The 19,793-nt window shown below is 42.4% G+C and overlaps 2 protein-coding genes and 1 non-coding gene across 3 annotated transcripts; all 3 read right to left on the bottom strand.

Moving 5' to 3' along the window:
• Nucleotides 1-107, bottom strand: LOC114095505 (U6 spliceosomal RNA). The gene has a single exon (XR_003583264.1). It is a non-coding gene; the product is annotated as a U6 spliceosomal RNA (small nuclear RNA).
• Nucleotides 108-669: 562 nt separating this feature from the next.
• LOC114095374 (olfactory receptor 2AJ1-like) lies at nt 670-1,612 on the bottom strand. The gene is given in 2 exon segments (XM_027938568.2): nt 670-981; nt 983-1,612. Coding segments are annotated over 2 exon segments (942 nt in total).
• A 6,897-nt stretch (nt 1,613-8,509) lies between these two features.
• Nucleotides 8,510-9,436, bottom strand: LOC114095377 (olfactory receptor 2T33-like). Its single transcript, XM_027938571.2, has one exon. It carries the CDS (start codon nt 9,434-9,436, stop codon nt 8,510-8,512), a length of 927 nt encoding a protein of 308 aa, XP_027794372.2.
• Nucleotides 9,437-19,793: the final 10,357 nt, after the last annotated feature.

The following is a 19,793-nucleotide window of genomic DNA, read 5'->3' as shown; positions in this document are numbered from 1 at the left end:
AAAAATATGGAATGCTTCACGAATTTTCCTGTCATCCTTGTGCAAAGGCCAGGCTAATCTTCTCTGTATCGTTCCAACTTTAGTATATGTGCTGCCGAAGTGAGCACAACATTCTGGATGTTTTAAAAGAATATGTAATCTTAATTCTAGCAAAAATAACTATTTTATTACAATCAGAGCAAGTATGGGTGTGTCAGTACACATTTGAATATCTCAACTCAGCAAACAAAGATGTCAATGCAAACCACATAATTAAATTCTGAGAATTTCACATTCTTTGTAGATTTGTAAAGTTTTGAAATGTAACTTTACTCAGTTTCATAAAAATAGAGACACACATAGGTTCATGTTTCTTAAATGGTGTGTACATGAGTGTAATTTAAAAGGTATTTCTGAAGTTCGGAAGCAGGGCCTAGAGATGTTGGATGTCCTTCACTTCCTGCAAGTACCTGGATGATTATATACAGCACAGAAGGAGACACAGGCTAGGTATGGATTGAAGAGCAAAACATGCTGCATAGGTGTTATTATTAGTGTTGTGAACAAGCATTTCTTTCCACACTTAAAGGGATAGAAGCTTTAGTTTCTTCCCAGAGAAAATAATAATAGATGTCCTCTAATTGTGAAATATAGAAGTAAAGGTACACAGAGGTTCATCATTTTTCCTATTCATTTTCTATATGGGAAGCTACTTCTGAGCACGTTTTTCATGGCCGTCAAGACATCTTTGTTCCGGAAGCTGTAGATGACAGGGTTGAGCGTGGGCGTGACAATGGTGTAGAATATAGCCAAGAACTTATCCTGGCCTGGAGTGTGGTATGACTTGGGTCTCATATATGTGAAAATAAAGGGCCCATAGTACATTATGACCACAACCATGTGGAAGGAACAGGTGGAATAGGACTTCTTCCGGGCCTCTGATGACTTCATCCTGAGGACAGTGAGAAGAATTTGCACATAAGATGCACAGATCATGGAGAAGAGGGATCAGCAGAAATAGGATGGCGCTCACATCAACCCCTCGTTCATAGCTTGAGGTGTCTGCACAGGACAGCTTCAACATGGCAGGAATTTCACAGAAATAGTGATCAATCACTCTAGAGCGACAGAAGGGTAAGTGCAGTACCAGCCCTGTGTGCACCATGGCGTTGAGGGTCCCAACCAGCCAGCACCCTGCAGCCATGAGCACACTGACCCTCTCGCTCATGATCACTGGGTAGCGCAGGGGGTGGCAGATGGCCACATAGCGGTCACAAGACATGGCAGCCAGGAGGAGGCACTCACCACCCAGCAGCGTGAGGGACAGAAATACCTGGATCCCACAGCCTGCAAAGGAAATAGCTCTGCGGCCTGACAGGAAGTCGGCGATCACCTTGGGAACGATGTTGGAAACGTGCAGGATGTCCATGAAGGACAGGTGGCTGAGCAGGAAGTACATGGGGGTGTGGAGGCGCGGGTCCCTGCGGATGAGCAGGATCATGAGGGCGTTTTCTGTTAGGGTCACAATGAAAAGGCCAAACAGGAAGGAGAAGAAGACCACACTGGAGTGGGAAGAGGAGAAGAGTCCCAGGAGGATGAAGTCAGTGTTGGCACTGTGGTTGTTGGGCCTCATCTCGATTCTGCTTTTCCTAAAAAGAGATAATTAATTAATTAGAAAAAGAAAACAGTGCTGCATCTCGATGTCACTTACATAGGTCTGCCTGATAAGTGAGGTTACTGATGCATGTTTTGTCATCAAGACCCATGGCTTGTTTCACAGAGCCGTCCTGCACTTGATCCGCTCCTGAATCATGCTTAGCTTGCTCAATTGGCCTGTGAGTCTCTGTTGGGTCTCAAAATGTCAGTTTATTCCACGTAACAAACTGAAGTCCTGTGTTTGGTCAGCTCTCTCCTTCTCAAGGAGGCCTATCCTGCACAGGCTTCTTAAAATCCCAATGCTCCCGCTGGACCCGGACTCCTCTGGTCTCCTTACCGTTCTGCTGTGTGGGGTTTGCAGTCCATCTTTGCCTTCTGTTTATTAAATGAACAGGTCAATTCCACTCACCTCTCATTGTCGTTGCTCCACCAGGGTTAACCTCATGATGGACACTGCCCAGGACAGACCTGGCCTTCAGCAGTTGCTCAATCATGGGTGTTGAGCTCATGACTAACATACATGGGCCATGCTAGAGAGACCATTCTACCATGAGCCTGGGATGTGAGAGTCCTCGTTCAAGGGCATACTCCACAGCAGCCCATGAACAAATGAGTAAATACAAAAATAGACACATAGGGGCTGGGGATGTGGCTCAAGCCGTAGTGCGCTGGTCTGGCATAAGTGGGGTGCTGGGTTTGATCCTCAGCACCACATAAAAATAAAAAATAAAGATGTTGTTTCCACCGAAAACTAAAAATAAATAAATAAATAAATATTAAAAAATTCTCTCTCTTTAAAAAAATGGACACATAAATATTATGACAATGAAACTTCATTTTAAATAAAATTTTAAGTAGATAAAACTTCCAGAGGATGAAATATAGGATGATTTTAAATATTGTTCTTGTTTATATGTAAGAAATCAAAGCTATATGTAGTCAAAATCAACAACGTATCTTTACAAATATATTTTACTTTTCTCTGTATTCTTAATGTGTAGAATTTGAATCATAACTTTTTTATTCTACATATGGGAAGTCATACGTGTTCATGTTATTTATTTATACTTGGAAGGTGGTTACTTGTATCCTTACTTTATACTTATTTGTAATGTTCTGTATATATAATCTCTCCCTCAATATGGAGATTGTATACATCTATGATTGATATGTCTAATTAATATATAGACATATAATTGATATATATATATATACATATAATTAAAAAAACAAAAAATTGATCATCTCATTGACAATTACTATTGAGCTTAAATATAATTAATTTTTATATTTGCACATATGAAAATTAAGTCACTAACAGTGTATAAATGATTTAGTCTTGCATATATTTTTTATAAATGCTGTTTCTGTATCATGCACTAGATCAATTCTTAACCTTATTTCTAATTCCCTGGACTGCTAGCAGCATTTTGCTGTGGTCCTTTTTTTAATGAAATGACCTAGAAGTGAGTCAAGAAGACCAGCTCTGAGTGAGGGTTGGGACCCTGCCTGTGCCCCTGTCCTGGCTGTTCCAAAGGCTCTGACCCACAGCTCAGAAGCCTTGATGACACACTCAGGTGGAGACTTCAGGCAACGTGCTTCCTGTGAGATGGTTGGTCACAAACATTTCCCAAATCAGTGAAAATCACTCACAACTCAAACTGAGCAATACTGTGTCTCTGGAAGCATATTTTCCCTCTGGTTTTGCTTTTCCAATTAATTTTCCACTTTATTGAAGTCACCCCCTGACCATTTACTACTGAGATCCCTGTGTTTAGCAGACCCCATGCCCATTGCAGGTGCCATTAAAGACTTACCACAGACAGAATTTTTAAATGGACATCAAATATTTTCAATTGCTCCTAAGTTCTTCCTCTTGTGCATTTCTGACTTGACTGTGTTACTGTGGTGTTCACTGCATCTACTAGCCATCCACATTTTCCCTGCAGCCCTGGGAAGCCAACATCGCTCACTCCTGTCTCCCTCAGTGTCCTGCTTCTACCTCCAGATGCAATTTCTATGAGGCATCTAGAATTTCCACAGGCACATTTCACGACTCTGCCCACCCATCACCCCAGGTCTGGAGCACACTCCTAAGATGCCAGGATTATTAATGAAATTATACCTTCTGTGCCATTCAGTGGCATCTGGATTGACTGGAAGAGCTACACCTGAATCCAAAGATGAGTGCTCTAGCAGCAAGCTAGTTAATGTGTAAGGAGGGAGAAAGAACCTGGTACACACCCGGCAGCTTCTCCCCTGGACATGCAACTCTTTCCCAGGGTGAAGTCTGTTTCCCCAGCTCCATCCACAAATCCTTGTTAATGTTGGAGAGACATGCAACACAGACTTCTTACCCACCTCTCCTCTGTAATCTTGGAAGCTGGCCCCAAAATATGTTCTCCACATGATTTTAATACTTTTTAATGAACTTTTAAATCTGCTTTTCTATAACATCTTTTAAAATTTTCTAAGCATCTCTGTATACTTAAGGTTTTATCATTTAAAATAAGCAATGAGTCAGTTACATCTGAAGTTTAACCAGTGTGGTTAATGCTTCACAGAGACTTTGATTCAAGGTCAAAACAGACACTTTATTTTAAGGAAATAGGAAACATAGACCGTGGTATGGAGAAAAGAATAGAGAAAAACATCAGCATAAATCTTCTAGGTAATTTCATTAAAAAAAGGGCAGGGAGGTAATAGAAAGAAAGCAATAGGCCAATCAGAACACTACAGGGTATGAACAGGAGAAGAAATTTCAATGTCAAGGGCAATGCCAAGATTGAAAGGTCACAGTAGACAAAGAGAATTCTTTCAGAGCCCAAACTCAGGAGTAAATATAGTCACACCAGGACTTCGCTGGTGACACAGAAACTCTTTCCCACCCCTATAAATCAAAAGTCTTGAGAGCAGACATGAGATTGCACGCCTGTAATCCCAGCAGCTTGGGAGGCTGAGGCAGGAGGATCACACGTTCAAAGACAGCCTCACTAAAAGCAGTTTTCCAAAGCAAATCATTTGCACTAAGCAAATCTGTGAGACCCTGTCTCTAAATAAAATACAATATAGGGCTGGGGAATGTGGCTCAGTGGTCCAGTGCACCTGAGTTCGATCCCCAGTACCCCCTCGCCCCTAAAGTCTTCAGATTCTTGTTTTGTAACATAGGAAATTTCAACTAGATGCAGAAAAATTTAGTTAACCATTGTTCAATTTTTTTTACGGTTATTTCTCAGATTTTGTTAGGAGAAATAAGTCATGAATATCATTGTCTCTAAGTGTTCTATATTAACAAAGCCAAAATTTTGTGTTATACTTTATACATTTATATTTCTTTTAATCTACTGATATTTGCCATTGGTGTTACATTTATTGAAATAAAATTGTTATTAATTTGTTGTATTGAATTAATTTCTGAAAGCTGACTTGTGGCATATATTAAAGTTAATTTTTAACTCAGAAGGGAAACAGTATGTATGTGTATATATATGTATATATACATGTACTTATTGAAGAATGTTGTACATTTTGAAATCAGAATTTATTCTAGGAACATATCAATGAAAATAAAATTCACTAACTTGGGCAAGTAAGATCTGGGAAGGGAAAATTTCTACTGCCTCTCATGACATTTACTGGCTGCTCTGAAAGTTTCTATTAAATTGTAATTTGGGGAACCCACAACTAAGCATAATTCTAGTACATGTTACTCAAAATGCTTAGCATGCACCATTTTATGAGATGAAAATTTAAAATATTATTATAAAGAAAACTAAATTAATTATCGTCCTCTAGTTTTGCCACATATACATACAGTTTCATCCTAATGCAGACATTTCTTCTGGAACTCACTTTTAAGTACACACCACTCTCATCACATTCCCTCACTCCTCCTAAGTCCTGGTCTGCAGGCCTTCCACTGGCGTCGTCTGAAAGTTTCAGTGGTGGATCTTACCTACCTGCCTCCCTTCCATGCCTGGCTGCTTTCTGCAGCACACACCCTCCACCCAGCACTCTCAGAGGCTTCAACGTCTTCAGTTCTCCAAATTCAGTGGTAAAGTCCCCCTCCACTGGATCTCATGCTCTCAGCAAACAGATCAGTCCCCCAGAACCAGGCAGGCCTGGCAGGATGGATGCTCGGTGCACTGGTGAGTCATTGAGATGGGTGTGCGCTCTGCTGCAGGCTCACCCCAGAGCCCCGAGTCCCACACGTGCACTTGCAGGGCCGCCTCCACCTCTCTGGACCTCACCAGGTAAACACCACAGGCAACATTTCTCACTTAGCCTCCTCTACTCACTGGGGCATCAGTCACCTTCACCCCAATGGCCCTGAGCCCTGGCTTGTGCAAAGAGACACGTCCAAGGGAGTGGCTGAGGGCACCAGAGCTGCCTGGACTTGGCACTCCTTCAGATGGGATGGATTTGGCAAGCGCACTGCACAAGAGTCACTTGGAACCAGCAAGCAGAAGCACAGGAGGCAGGTCCTCACTGGGAGCCCTGTGGCAAGCGGCCTCAGGGAGAAAACAGTGGTCTTTTCATAGGGCAGCAGAAGGAGCCATTCCCCATGGCATGGCCTGGGAAGGAGGGGGCGGGAGCAGGCATAAGTATCATGGTGACAGTGGTGGACACCTAGGGCAGCCCTGGCACTCCCAGGGGAGCAATGGCGAGGCTGGCTCTCAGGGGAGAAGGGATGGACTGTTTTGCCATGAATTAATCATGTAGAATTAAATTTATGGTAATGATGATAACAACAAGAAAAAAGATGAAGAAAAAACAGTTTTTAAAAGGAAAAATAAAGTTTTCCTGAGCCTCTCCACCCTGCTCTGTTTACTCAGCATATTTTATTCCTGCTCTGCTTAGAGTCCTCTGCAGCTTCCACCACCTGACCAGGGACAACCACTGAGCCTCAATCAAGAGAAGAAAAGGTGGTGAAGACAGGAACCAGATCAAGACAAGATTAGTAGAAGAGGAGAAAAGAAACACAACAGTAATCACTATAGGTGGTATTTTAAACTACAGCCTTGGGATGGTTTTTGAATTCACTAGCTTTGTTTTTGAAGATCACACAAATATGTGTGAAAGATAGGTCTATTAAAAATGCATAGCCAAATTTATTTTCTTTACAAATTCAACATTCATTTAAAGGTGTCAAATTTATTCTTTATTAATTATTGGGAGTATATAATCATTTGTTAAACAAAGATTGTTCCAAAACACCTGAGTCCCAATTTTAAAAAGCTCTTAGATTTTTCAGTGGAATCTTTCCTCCAATGGAAGACCAGTAGTTTGTAAGAAATCATAATTAAAAGAAACAAAGTAACAGTTTCTAGCAAAAGAGAGGAGGTGGAAGAGAAATATCACACACACACACACACACACACACACACACACACACACATTATTAATTTATTTGGGCATATATTTACAAGGTATGTCAGAAAATTCATGATTTTTTTTCTAAAACTCCCAGTAGTGTTCTGAGTGCCCTATACTTTCTGTTATGCAATCAATGGCTGTGTTTGGTTTTGAAGTATCCACAGACTCCTTTTCCAAAACTGAAATAGTCCAAAAGACAAAAAGGAACATAAGCACATAGACAATCTGCTAACGACAAGTCCTCAAGGCCCGTTCGTCATCAGGAAAATTCAAATGAAAAGCCAAGTGCTCACAAGAATTGGCCAAAATGGAACAGTTTCGATAATACTGGGATCCGTGTTCATTGCTGGCTGAAGTCAGCAGACCCTCTGAAAAGGGGCTGAGTAAGTCACCGCCATCGCCTAGAGGAGCAGAGGCATGTGACACACAGAGAGGCTGGCTGCAGCTAAGTCACAGTGGCTCGCACTGTACACTGCGCAGAAGCCTCTCCGCTAAGCGATGGGCCGAGGAACGCGAAGGCGCCAGCCAAGGAGGACCACTGGCAGGAAAACAGCAGACCCGCCGACAGTGCGACACGGGACTCTGACCAGCGTCCTGACCTTGGAGGGAAACACCCAGGCACAGACAGCACCTGCGCCCACTTGGCCTCTAGACACAGTCGCAGAGCGGCCGTGCCCAGGGCCAGGGTAACCGCGCAGCTGCGCAGCCTCGTGGGACCGGCAGGGGGCGCCGTCCTGCAGCGCTGCAGCTCCAGACGCGCTGGCTGGGGTCCTGTCTCAGGAGCTCAAACTCCAAGCTTCCTTTAGTTTCCAAGCCTCCATTAGCACCAGGGTTGGGACGAGGCTCTGCTGTCCACTAGGAAGCGCTTTACAGGTTCTGCGGTTGTCCATGGCTGGGGGAGGGGAAGGGACACTAGGGAAGAGCCACCGCAGCTGACGCCCTTGGGGCAGTGAAGGGTGCTATCCAGGCCCATGTCTCCTCTAGGACTGCACAGCCTCCCTGCCTCGTTCCCTTGCTGAGGCCCAGGTCCTGTCCCAAGGGGTGCTCTGCCTTCCTGCCTCAGTGGGCCATGTTGCTTGAGGTGGGCGTGAGCTGTGAGTGCAGAGACTTGTGGAAACCTCTGAAGAGGATGCCTGCAGTCTAAGCTCCCAACTGTGGAAATCATACACTGACGGGCAGCAAAGAACCTCAATCCTCAAAGTTACTAGACACTTAGTTCATTATTTAAAAAAGAAACCACTGTGGTGCATAACATAGAAATATTACTGACATTTTAATTGACAGAGTTTTAACAATACACAGTTTGACCTGCTGAAGACAGCTCAGTAAACAAACTCAAAGTGCGGACCTTCTCGCATGATCCAGAGTAAAGCAGAAAAAATATATTTATATCTATATCTATGTATATTTGAAAGTTAAATACCTTCTCCCTAAGAAATACCAAGGTCTTAGTACAGGCCTTCCTGTTTGGGCAAGTAGATGACCTTGTAGTCATTATTCAAGGCCACACACTGGCCATACACTTTCTTAGGGCCCCCTTGACCTCGCTGTTCCTCAGGCTGTAGATGAGGGGGTTCAGCATAGGGGTGAGGATGCTATAGAAGGCTGACACCACCTTATCATAGTGAGCTGATCTGTAGGATTTGGGTCTCATGTAGTTAGAAATGGCAGCTCCATAAAAGAGCCCCACCACAGCCACGTGTGAGGAGCAGGTGGCAAAGGCCTTCTTGCGTGCTTCTGGGGAGCGCATGCGGAGGACAGCAGCCAGGATGAGACTGTAAGAGGTCAGGATGAGACAGAAGGGCACCAGGAGCATCAACACACAGCAGATGTACATGACATTCTCAAAGACAGACGTGTCAGCACAAGCCAAGCGCACCAGCGTAGGGGCCTCACAGAAGAAATGGTCTATCTCTCGCCTGTTGCAAAACGGGAAGCTCAGGGCAACAACTGCCTGCATCAGCCCGTCAGCTGCTCCCAGGAACCAGGACCCCACGGTCATCCTCAGACACAGTGGCCAGCTCATGAGCATGGGGTAGTGCAGAGGGTGGCATACAGCCACATAGCGGTCATAGGACATGGCTGCTAAGAGGAAGCACTCTCCACCACCCAGAGTGAGAAGGAAGAAGATCTGGAAGCCACAGCCAGCAGGGGAGATGGACTTGATTCCAGTCAAGTAGTCAGCAGCCATTTTGGGCACAGTGGTGGAGACCAGCATTATGTCCATGAGGGACAGTTGGCTCAGGAGGAAGTACATGGGCGTGTGGAGCCGGAGGTCCCACTGAATCAGGAGAATCATGAGGGCATTGCTCACTAGGGAGGTGAAAGCTATTGTCAGAACCATCCCAAAGAGAAACTGTTGGGCTCTGGAGTGGCCCAAGAGACCTAGGAGAATGAAGTCGGAACTGGTGTTCCCACTTTCCATGATTTCAAACAACAGAAGAGACACTGTCAGTGGAAACATAGGAGAGAGATTAATTTTTTAAATGCCCCTTGTTATTTATATCCTTCTAAATAATCACATGTGTAATAATGAAACCTATTTCAAATCCTTCATCTCTCATTTTTCTTCTTGTTTTTATTTTTGGTGCTGGGGATTGAACTTAGGGGTGCTCGGCCACTGAGCCACATCCCCAGCCCTGTTTTGTATTTTATTTTGAAACAGAGTCTCACTGAGTTCCTTAGTGCCTCACCATTGCTAAGGCTGGCTTTTAACCTGCAATTCTTCTGTCTCAGTCTCCTGAGTTGCTGGGATTACAGGCATGTGTCACCGCACCCGGCTTCATCTACTTTTTAAACATGTTTAAATCAAGATAAAATTAACTAAAAGGCTTTTTTTTTTTTTGGTCATTTTGAAGTTACACATGATAAATGCCTCCTAGGTTGAGTGTTGATTAATTGCATACCAAATCCTAATTCTTGACGAGTTGCAACTGACATGCAAGGCAGGCTTTTTAGTTACTTGGTGCCCAAATAAATGGGTGAGCAGGAAATGGTGCACGTGTGTCATTCATATTGATGCTTTAGTGGTGTACTGCATGATCAATATTCTTAGAGATGAATTGTCAATATCTTACTTTCAAAAAATGATGTACTTAATAATGAAGATTCCAAATCTAAAACACATGAAAATTGGTTAAACTACCAAAATCATGATGTTTTCCCCGGTGCTGACTGAATCTGGAAAGCCTTTTCTAAAACTGGAGGGCTTACCTTCTCAGATCTACAAGGTAGGAGGACAGAGTCTGCAGACAGAAGCATAACTTCATGTGAAGTTGGTAGTACCTTAGACACTTTCACAGTTTTAAAATTAATCAGTGTTATTTGAGTTTATTAGTTTGGAGCTCTATTGCTCAATGCATCCTCTCATTAATCCTTCAACAGTGCTTTGTATTGTTCCTGGCAGTAGCAAAAAATGCACTATTTACTGGGTAAGGAAAAATCCTGCTTCTTTATTACAAAAGTGTGCAGAAACATTAATTTCTTCCTCATTCCCCATAGAATCAAATTCTTTAAGTCAATTTTTGTTTTGATCTTCTCCTGCTACAACTGGATAAAGAAGCCCAGAACTGGACAGATGTGGCTACTAGTACGTCCTCAGGGATGCTGCCTGCTTCGTCATACTCACATGGCAGAAGGTGTGCAGCTCTTAGGGAGTGCCAAGATCCACCCTAAGTCCAAATGCTAGTCATGACTGGAGAGGCTACTGCCTTGGATTGCTCCACCCTGTGGAGATACTTCTTTGTCAAATACTTCTTTGTCACCTGCCAACCTCTGTGCTCTGCACACCCCCGTATCTCTGAAGCATGATCTGTGACCTGGTGACCACATGAAAACCCTGGCCATGTCTCTCACTAGCTTCCCAAGGCTGGAGGAAACCTTAACCCATTCTTCACTACTCCAACTTCTCAGTGTTAAAGACGGACTAAGCTTTAAACCTGTTTAGAAATCATTATGTAATTCAGTAACTCTAGGATGTTGGGCAAGTTCCTTTAATTTTTTGCACTGCATTAAACATCTTTAAGTGAACAGTGACAAAGTGACATTAAGTATATTCACACAATGGTACAATTCTCACCAGTGTCCACCTTGAAAACTCTTTTCATCTCCCCAAAATGGAACTGTGCACCATTAGAGAGAACTCCTCGTTCTTTTCCCAGGCCTAGCAGCCTCCATTCTCTCTCCCTCTACAAATCGGTGACTCCAGGAAGTGCACCTGGAGGAAGTCACTCCTGTCCTTGTCTGTTTGCACTACATGCTGTCCATGACCTTGACTCGGGTGCATGGGTGCTTCTTGGTGTGTCAGAGTTCCATCCTTCTCAAGGGTCACTAGTGCCCCACTGGCTGTGGGCAGCACACTTTGCTTATTCATGTACACATCAGTGGCCGCCTTGCACTTCCACGCACTTTCCTGAGCATTTATGTGATTTTAATGGACATTTGACAGCAGATGTTACAGCTTTTACTTTAATAAAGTGATAAGATGTCACATGAAATAGGACAACTTCAGTGATCTTTTTGCTTAATCATGCAAGAGAGGTTTATGAGTTTTTAGAGAATAAATTTAACAACTCCCATGACTTTTCAGTTCATTACAAAGTTTCTACCTGTGTTTAAATCATTTTAAATTAAAAAATCACTAACACTTAACTTTTCAAAGGAGAAAGGGATTTGTATATACTTTTTGAAGGTAGAATGGGTGTATAAATGTGATATGTCATTACAAATGTAATTTTCCAGTCAGCATTACATAGCATTTAAATTCAAAGAAAGAGCAAATGAATTCTACAAATAATAAAATGAATCCCAGTTAGTTATTTCTGTAAGAAATGATAATGTGTGACTTTACTAAAATTGACTATCTATATATTTATATTACACAAATGAAGTAAGTTGACACTAGTCAAAAATACTTGCAAAGCTATGCAAATAGGATTATTTGGGATTCATTTCTAGAACAAAGATCATGGATACAAAGTGTTGCTAAAAGAGTAATAAAGCGTTAACTCTGCTCGCAACTAAAATACAACATGCCATTAAAAGGAGGAAAGGAAGCTCAAATCCCAGGGTTGGGAAAATGTATTATCCTGAAAAACAAAGATTTCCTTTTTTCTTTCTTCCCTCTGACTTCATGGGTTTGGAGATTTCTTACCCACATTTCCATCTGCTTCCATAGCTTTTTCTTAGAGTGATGTGAAAACGGTTGCTTTTCCCATGTCTTTGCAATGCTGTGAGGAGCACAGCATTCTCCTGCCCTTTCTTCCTTTTAAAAAAGCCTTTGGGTAATCATGGGAAATTTAAAGCAGTGCCTGTAATTTTCTTTTCTATACTTTTTTCAGATTCATCGCCAAAATTTGATATTAAAATGTTAAGTTTCTTACCCAGTGTACTGAGATGATCTTCTATAACAAATAATATCATACAGACCTTTTATTTGAGGGAATCCATGGGCTGTTAAAGAATCCAGCTGGTGAGCAGCAGCTAGTGCACACTGCAGCTCTCCAAGCACTGCAGGAAACAGAGGATTTTCTCACACTTGTTGAGTATGAAGTGCTAGAATTGGCATCCCCTACCCATGTCAGGGGACACTCACTGCAGCAGGCTGCATCTGCGTCCTCTGTGAGAAGCATGGTCGCAGTCCCCTCGTGCTACAGGAGTGACTTGCTGCTGCTGTGTCCAGCTGGAGTATATCAGTGCCCATGTACAGCTACAGGGTGTGTGACCTGTACCCACAGGGGCTGGAAGCACTCTCATTAGCCAGAGCCACGTGATGAGACACTTCAGGGGCCAGAGAGGTTTGGATTTCAGGGGTGTTTTAAAGATTCCCAGGATTTTGACATACTTTGTATGTTTCAGAAAGCTATGAGTCATAAAATAATAGAGGATCATTCCAGAGTAAAAAGAAAATGTAAATAAGTGTCCTGGGAAAAGGTCATGATTTTAAAACACATCTATGTGTGAAGTTATAGGATCCTGGTATTTCTTTCTGAATTTCAATAAAAGAGAAGATTAAAAAATGAACCACTGATACCAGCCACTGTCAAAAACTATAACTGGAATGAAATGAAGCCAAGGGTAGAATTCAGCTAATTTTTTTTGCCCCCTTTTAACTAAATTTAAGAGAATCAATGCTAAAGTACAGGTGCCAATTTGCATTTATGAAAGAGAGTTTTACTTTATTTGTATGTTTGCATCTTTGTGTCTAGGTAACAACATCCATTATAACAGCAACAGTGCTGGGGAGAGCTCTCACATTACCAGGTGTCACAGACTGATTCTGTGACGTGTTTCCTGTCTGTAGATGCTGACTTTTAGCAAAGTGTCCAATCCCAATCAGACGCAGAATGTGATTGATAGAGCACATGGGTACAGTCTACTTTTAAAGTCAAATTTTCTTATTTCTGTTGAAATATTTGTAATATGTTTTAAATAGCTATTGAAGTAGTTTCAAAATTTTAATTTCATTGAAATAGATAAATGAATGAAGTGAAAGAATCATACTGCTATAGTGAACTGCATATGCCAAAGTAAACTTAGCTACCAATTGCTGTACAGATTGTCGAGGTGAGAAATGGAGTACTCGTGGCTAGAGAACACAGCCTGGGGCATCCAGAGCTGAGGGGGGATTAGCAATTGAGCTTTGGTCTTGCTAAACCTGGCCTTGAATTTATTTAAAATTGCAAAGTTTAACTTAATGCCAACGTGGTAGGCAGAAAATGGCTTCATAAAGACTTCCATGTAGCAATCGCAGGAATCTGTCAGTGTGTTAGTTTAGGTGGCCAAGAAAAGTTTGCAGACAGAATTAAAGCTTCTAATGGGCTGATATTAAATATGTATTATATAAGTGAGTCCAAAGTAATGACAGGATGCTTAAAAGTGAGAGGGAGGCTGGAGAGAGAATGGTTGAAATGCCGGAATGAAGTGTTTACCCAATACTGCCAATATGGATGGAGATGGAGAAAGGGGGCCAGGGGCCGGAGCTCTAAGGGTCTCTGGAAGGTGGGATGGGGAAAGGACAGTTCTTCCCTAGGGCTTCTAGGAGGAGGCAGCCTGATATTAGTCTCCTGAGGTCGATTTTGACATGTGTCTTCCAGAAGGAAGGCAATGCACTTGAACTGTTGAAGTCACTGAGGGTGTGTTCAGTGTTACAGCATCAGCATGAAACAAACCATCAGCAACACACCCAGGACAGCTATTGACCATGAGAGGCCAACACAACACAAGACCCTCTGTAATCAGGTCAGGGCAGAGGAACCCAGGCACGTGCCAAGTCTTAGAGCTCCAAGCCAGCACACTCCCGGCTGTCACTCTGACACCAGTTACTGTTAGCTTTGACCTCCTGTGCCCTCCCTGTCCATGGGATATGGGAAGATCCCTCATAGGCTTGTTCCTGTCTGCTGACTGCAGGAACTGTGACCCTCCCACCACCACCCCACATTGTGTGCTCAGGGTTCGTGCTCTTTCCCAAGCCCTCTTACCAAGACCTGCACCCCCACACCCTATTGTGGTGCTGTGTGTACCTGCTCACTCCAAGGTGAGCCAGGCCATAGCGGTCAGTCCCTGCCATGTCCTTGTTGGTTGCTGCAGGGAGGGTAATGAGTGCACCTCTGAGAACTCTGCCTCTCCTGTGAAAATGCAAGCACTAACTTTTCCTTCAGTTTCCCTAATAAGGTGAGGTACATGTCAATGGGATCAGACAGCATGTGCTACATTTGTCTTACTTTTATTTTCTCCAGAATTGTATTTCTGAAATTCATCCATACAATAATAGGTACTTAAATTTCATACTTGGGGCAAAATTACCTGTTCATTCTGTTCCAATGTTAGAAGATGTTAGACTAGTTTTTATTTTTGTGATGATGGAAATGATGCTCTCCAGACACTTTTGTGCATGTGTTCAGTAAATATTTATGCAAATTTGGGGTATCTGTACCTAGGAGTGATATTGGCAGGACAAAGAGAATGTGGAGTTTAATTTTTTAGATATACAAAAATGTCTCCTACAATGGCTTTCCCAACCAGCTGTAAAAGACTCTCCTTTATGTATTGGGCAACTTTTGTTATTTTCTTTTATTAACTTGAGACCTTCTGAGTTTGAAGTGGTAAGTGATGATGGACATCATTTGAGTTTTGCTCATGTCTGCTGAGGCTGAGGATCTTTCCAACACTGACTAACAATGCTGTGAAGTGACACTTCAAGGTGATTGAACTAGGATTAAGCCCCAACTTCTTTAAAAAAACTCTTATAGCACAAGAATTAATTCCAAGAATCAATAAATGGGATGGATTCAAACTAAAAAGCTTCCTCTCAGTAAAAGAAAAAATCAGTGAGGTGAATAGAGAGCCTATAATATGGGAACAAATTTTTACCACATGGTCGTCAGATACAGTATAAATCTCTAGGATATATAAGGAACTCAAAAATCTTTTTTTTTAATATTTATTTTTTAGGTGTAGATGGACACAACACAATGCCTTTATTTTTATGTGGTGCTGAGAATCAAACCCTGGTCTTGCCTGTGCTAGGCGAGTGCTCTACTGCTGAGCCACAATCCCAGCCCAGGAACTCAAAAATCTTAACACTAGAACTGGGGATGTGGCTCAAGGGGTAGCGTGCTCGCCTGGCATGCATGCGGCCTGAGTTCGATCCTCAGCACCACATACAAAAGCAAAGATGTTGTGTCCACCAAAAACTAAAAATAAATAAATAAATATTGAAAAAATTCTCTCTCTAAAAAAAAAAAAAAATCTTAACACCAAAAAACAAATAACCCAATCAATAAATGGGTCAAGGAACTGAACAGGTACTTCTCAGAAGAAGATATATAATCAATCAACAAATATATGAAAAAAATGTTCAATATCTCTAGTAATTAGAGAAATGCAAATCCATCCAGATTTCTTCTCACTCCATTCAGAATGCCAGCTATTAAGAATACAAACAACAATAAGTGTTGGCGAGGATGCTGGTGGGACTGCAACTTGGTGCAGCCCCTATGGAAAGCAGTATGGAGATTCCTTGGAAAACTGGGAATGGAACCACCATTTGACCCAGCTAACCCACTCCTCAGTCTATACCCAAAGGACTTAAAAACAGCATACTACAGGGTCACAGCCACATCAATGTTTATAGCAGCACAATTCACAATAGCTAAACTGTGGAACCAACCTAGATGCCCTTTAATAGATGAATGGATAAAAAAAATGTGCTATATATACACAATGGAACATTACTCAGCAGTAAAAGAGAATACCACATTTTCTTTATCCTTTCATCTAATGCATTCTGCTGTCATATATAACATTAAAATTAAAAAAAAAAGATGATTGGCCTTGTTTACTGAGCTCTGGGACATTATCTAGGTATGTGGAGATTCTTTCACAGCATAGCTACATGGCTATTTCAGCTAGTTTGAGCTGCTTGCATTTGAATTCATTGTATAGTTTAAAGTAAATCTTTCTTTAGCTTATCAATATTTTTCTTCATGCTTGGCAAGGTGTTTTTTTTTTCCACATATAAAATACTTCTTTACTTAGGGGCTGGGGCTGGGGCTCAGCGGTAGAGTGCTTGTCTCGCATGTGTAAGGCCCTGGGTTCAATCCTCAGCACCACATAAATAAAATAAAAGTATTTGTCCACCTACAATTAAAAATTAAAAAAAAATACTTCTTTACCTAAACCCCGATAACATTTGCCTACATTATCTTCTTGAAATTATCGCTGTACCTTAAATATTGAGATAAAAAGCTACCTGGTTTTAGAGATTAGCTACAAAATAAGTCTCTTTAAGTGTATGTGGATATTCAATTGAGTCAGTCTATTTCCACACAAAGACAAGAGCTTTCCCACAGCCTCCTTTGTCTTAAGTCAGTAATCAGGGCATGAGTTCTGTTGTAGTTGCCCTATTTTGCTTTATTGACCTGTATTTGCTCAACAATAATAATTACTTAATTATCACATTTTAAGTAAGTTCTGTTACTCTATAGCACAAACAATTTCATTTGTGGAATTGGAAGACAACTGGAAAAATGAAGTCTGTTTGGAGCTACTTTATTCTCTAACATGATTAAAAGTTCTGCACTGTGCACGTGTACACACACACACACTGACTCACTGAGGGAATTTAATGGAGGGCAATATTGAATGAATTTAGGAAGCAAGTTGGAGAAAATCCCCCTTTTAAAAAATTGTATAGTTGATAGGGAATTTATGTTTCTCCATTAGCTATGATTCAATTCATTTTTTTCTCAGCAATATTAATATTTCCTTAGGAAAGATTTTGGTCTTTATGTAGAACTTTCATAATTCTTAATTGTTATTTGGTGGTAATTTAAAATTTGTTCATATAGCTCATAATGTTCTCTAAGTTTTATCATACCTTATTTTAATCTCCATTCCTTGGATGGTTTGAATGACCTTTTTTTTCCATCCGAATGTTCAGAGACATCAGGATCTTGCTGTTCTACTCTCTGGCAAATGGCAATCTGACATGCATCCAGATGTGTGCCGGGGGGGGGGGGGTCGAATGCTGGATCGCGCTCACCACCAGTGTTTGCAGGTGTCCCAAAGAGAAGCAGCTTGTCCTCGTCACCAGGGGAAGCTCTGGTAAGTCTGTGAGTCATGGAACAGGATTCCACACACAAGACAGTAGTGGGAATGAGTTGGCCACACCTACAAGAGCTCCACAGACAGATGTCACCAACAGCTGGGGAGGCCGAGGCGCACAGAAGTACAAGACAGGTGCTGCATGCCCAGCACTCCAGCAACAGGCTCAGTCAACCAGTGTGTCACTAGAAGAATCGCAGCTCTGCAGGAAGTAAGAATGGGTGGACAGTGGGAGAAGGTGGGGATTCTCGTCGGCGGGAAGTGTTGGCCCGACCATGGGGAGCAGTCCCTGTGTGTTCAGTGGTGCCTCATGGACACACATTGGGCTAATCCCCACTTCTCTGCAGATCTTTATGGCCATAGGGTGATAAACTAGAAATTCAGAATGAAGGGGCAGGTTGAGGAGGGTATGTGAGGAGTGGCAGGACTTGAGCAGCCATGCAGCTTTATTGCTCGGGTGGGGGCTGGGTCTATTGTTGCACATCATGTTAGGAGCTGTTACTAGTGTGAGCCATTCATGGTCAACAAGCATCTCAACCAAAAATTAAGGCGAAGCCATTGCACACGCCCATGAGTAAAAATATTGACAGTGGATATAAAGGTTTTTGTCACGGACTCTCCAGAACATTTCACACCAAATGTGTCTTTTCTCCCCTGTGACTGCAGCCAGGTTGGGCTTATTAGCTGCTGGATCACACTCTGCACAACTTCACTCCAGTGTTTTCAGCAAAGTACTGACTTATTATCGTCCTTGGGCACTGGGGAATTCTGATGCATCATTGACTTGTATATAAGGTGTTAAAGCTATTCTGGAAAATGTCTGTTTCTTTTAAAAAAAGACATTACCCATAACCAAGCAATTTAAGTCACAAGTATATATCCAAGATGACTGAGATTATATGTCCACTAATCAGAAAAAAAAAAAGCAAAACAGGTCACCATAGAAATCTTCATGGCAGTTACTTTCTTCACAGTCACAAATATTCAATGTCAGAATAAAAAAGATTGTTATATAGTATAATGTAGTATAATGCCAATCAGTAAAAAAATAATTACGTGAAAATATGAAGCATGTAAAATTTTATAAACACATTGAGGAAAAGAAGCTAAAAAGGCAAAAGCATTTCTGTTCAATGGTGATGAAGTCAAAATGATGATTGCTGTTTCCAGGCGCAGGTGTTACCAAGGAAGGTCCACAGGGAACCGCATGATGGGACTGTTTCTGTCTTGGCTTCCACCAGTACTCCACCCTGTCAGCCACTCAGGCAAAATGGTACCCTGAGCATGAGTTCTCCTCCTTCCCCCACATTTAACATCCCATCTGTCCACACTGCTCCTTCTCCCCTTTCCTGACCGTGGCCTCTTCCCACTTCCCACCATCACCCAGGGGTGGCACCCACCTGCTGAGAAGCCTAATGCTTCCTGGTTCTGGCCCTTGATCCCCAAGTGGAGCTCGCTGAGGGCTCTCTCTGTGACGACCAAACACACGGCACCTTTTGTAGAGTCCTCGACAGCAGCACCCACTCCTGGGGAAAGGTGGGAACAGGAAACCCGCACATCATGGCTACCCAGTCCCAGATCCCTGAGGGAATATGTGAGCACCTTCTGCATTCTGGATGAGGAACATCAAAAATAAGGACAGTATTTTCTTCTTTGGAAAAGTTTTCCCACCTTCATTTTCATCACTGTTTTGGCTGTTTCCTTTGGGTTAGTCTCCTTTTTCTAAAAGCCTTATCTGTAGGACAATTATGGAAAATGCTCTCCTTGCTGTGAAGTCATTTTCTGAATCAAGCCCCCATGGCCCATGGGTGGTGAGTGGTTGGTAAGCCGTGCTTCCCAGGTGGGCACTGCCTGCTCCTGGTCTCCTGGGAGGCATCCACTCACACACTCTGTGCCTGCGTCTGAGTGCCTTGGGTCTGAGTGCCAATTCCCTGGGGCTGCCAATGTCCCCACCAGTCCCGAGCCTGGGATGGTAGAGATGCTCCTTCTGACTGTCCTCCTGCTTCTTTCAGCATCAGGAAAAAAAAAAAAAAAAAGGTCCTGGGCAGCTCGAGTCTTTCCAAACCTGAATGTTCTTACGTGTGGTCTCCTTATGGTGAAATTAGGAAGTTTCCCCAAGAATCAGGTCAAGGGACTGAAAGGCACACGGGAATTTCAAACCCTGAGAAATCATGGGA

Source organism: Marmota flaviventris, chromosome 5 (genome assembly GCF_047511675.1).
Source record: "Marmota flaviventris isolate mMarFla1 chromosome 5, mMarFla1.hap1, whole genome shotgun sequence".
In the NCBI taxonomy this organism is placed as follows: Eukaryota; Metazoa; Chordata; class Mammalia; order Rodentia; family Sciuridae; genus Marmota; species Marmota flaviventris.
This window is presented reverse-complemented; position numbering and strand designations above follow the sequence as displayed.

Coding starts and splice junctions, on each gene's coding strand:
- LOC114095377 (XM_027938571.2), bottom strand. CDS start 9,436: ATGGAAAGTGGGAACACCAGTTCCGACTTCATTCTCCTAGGTCTCTTG.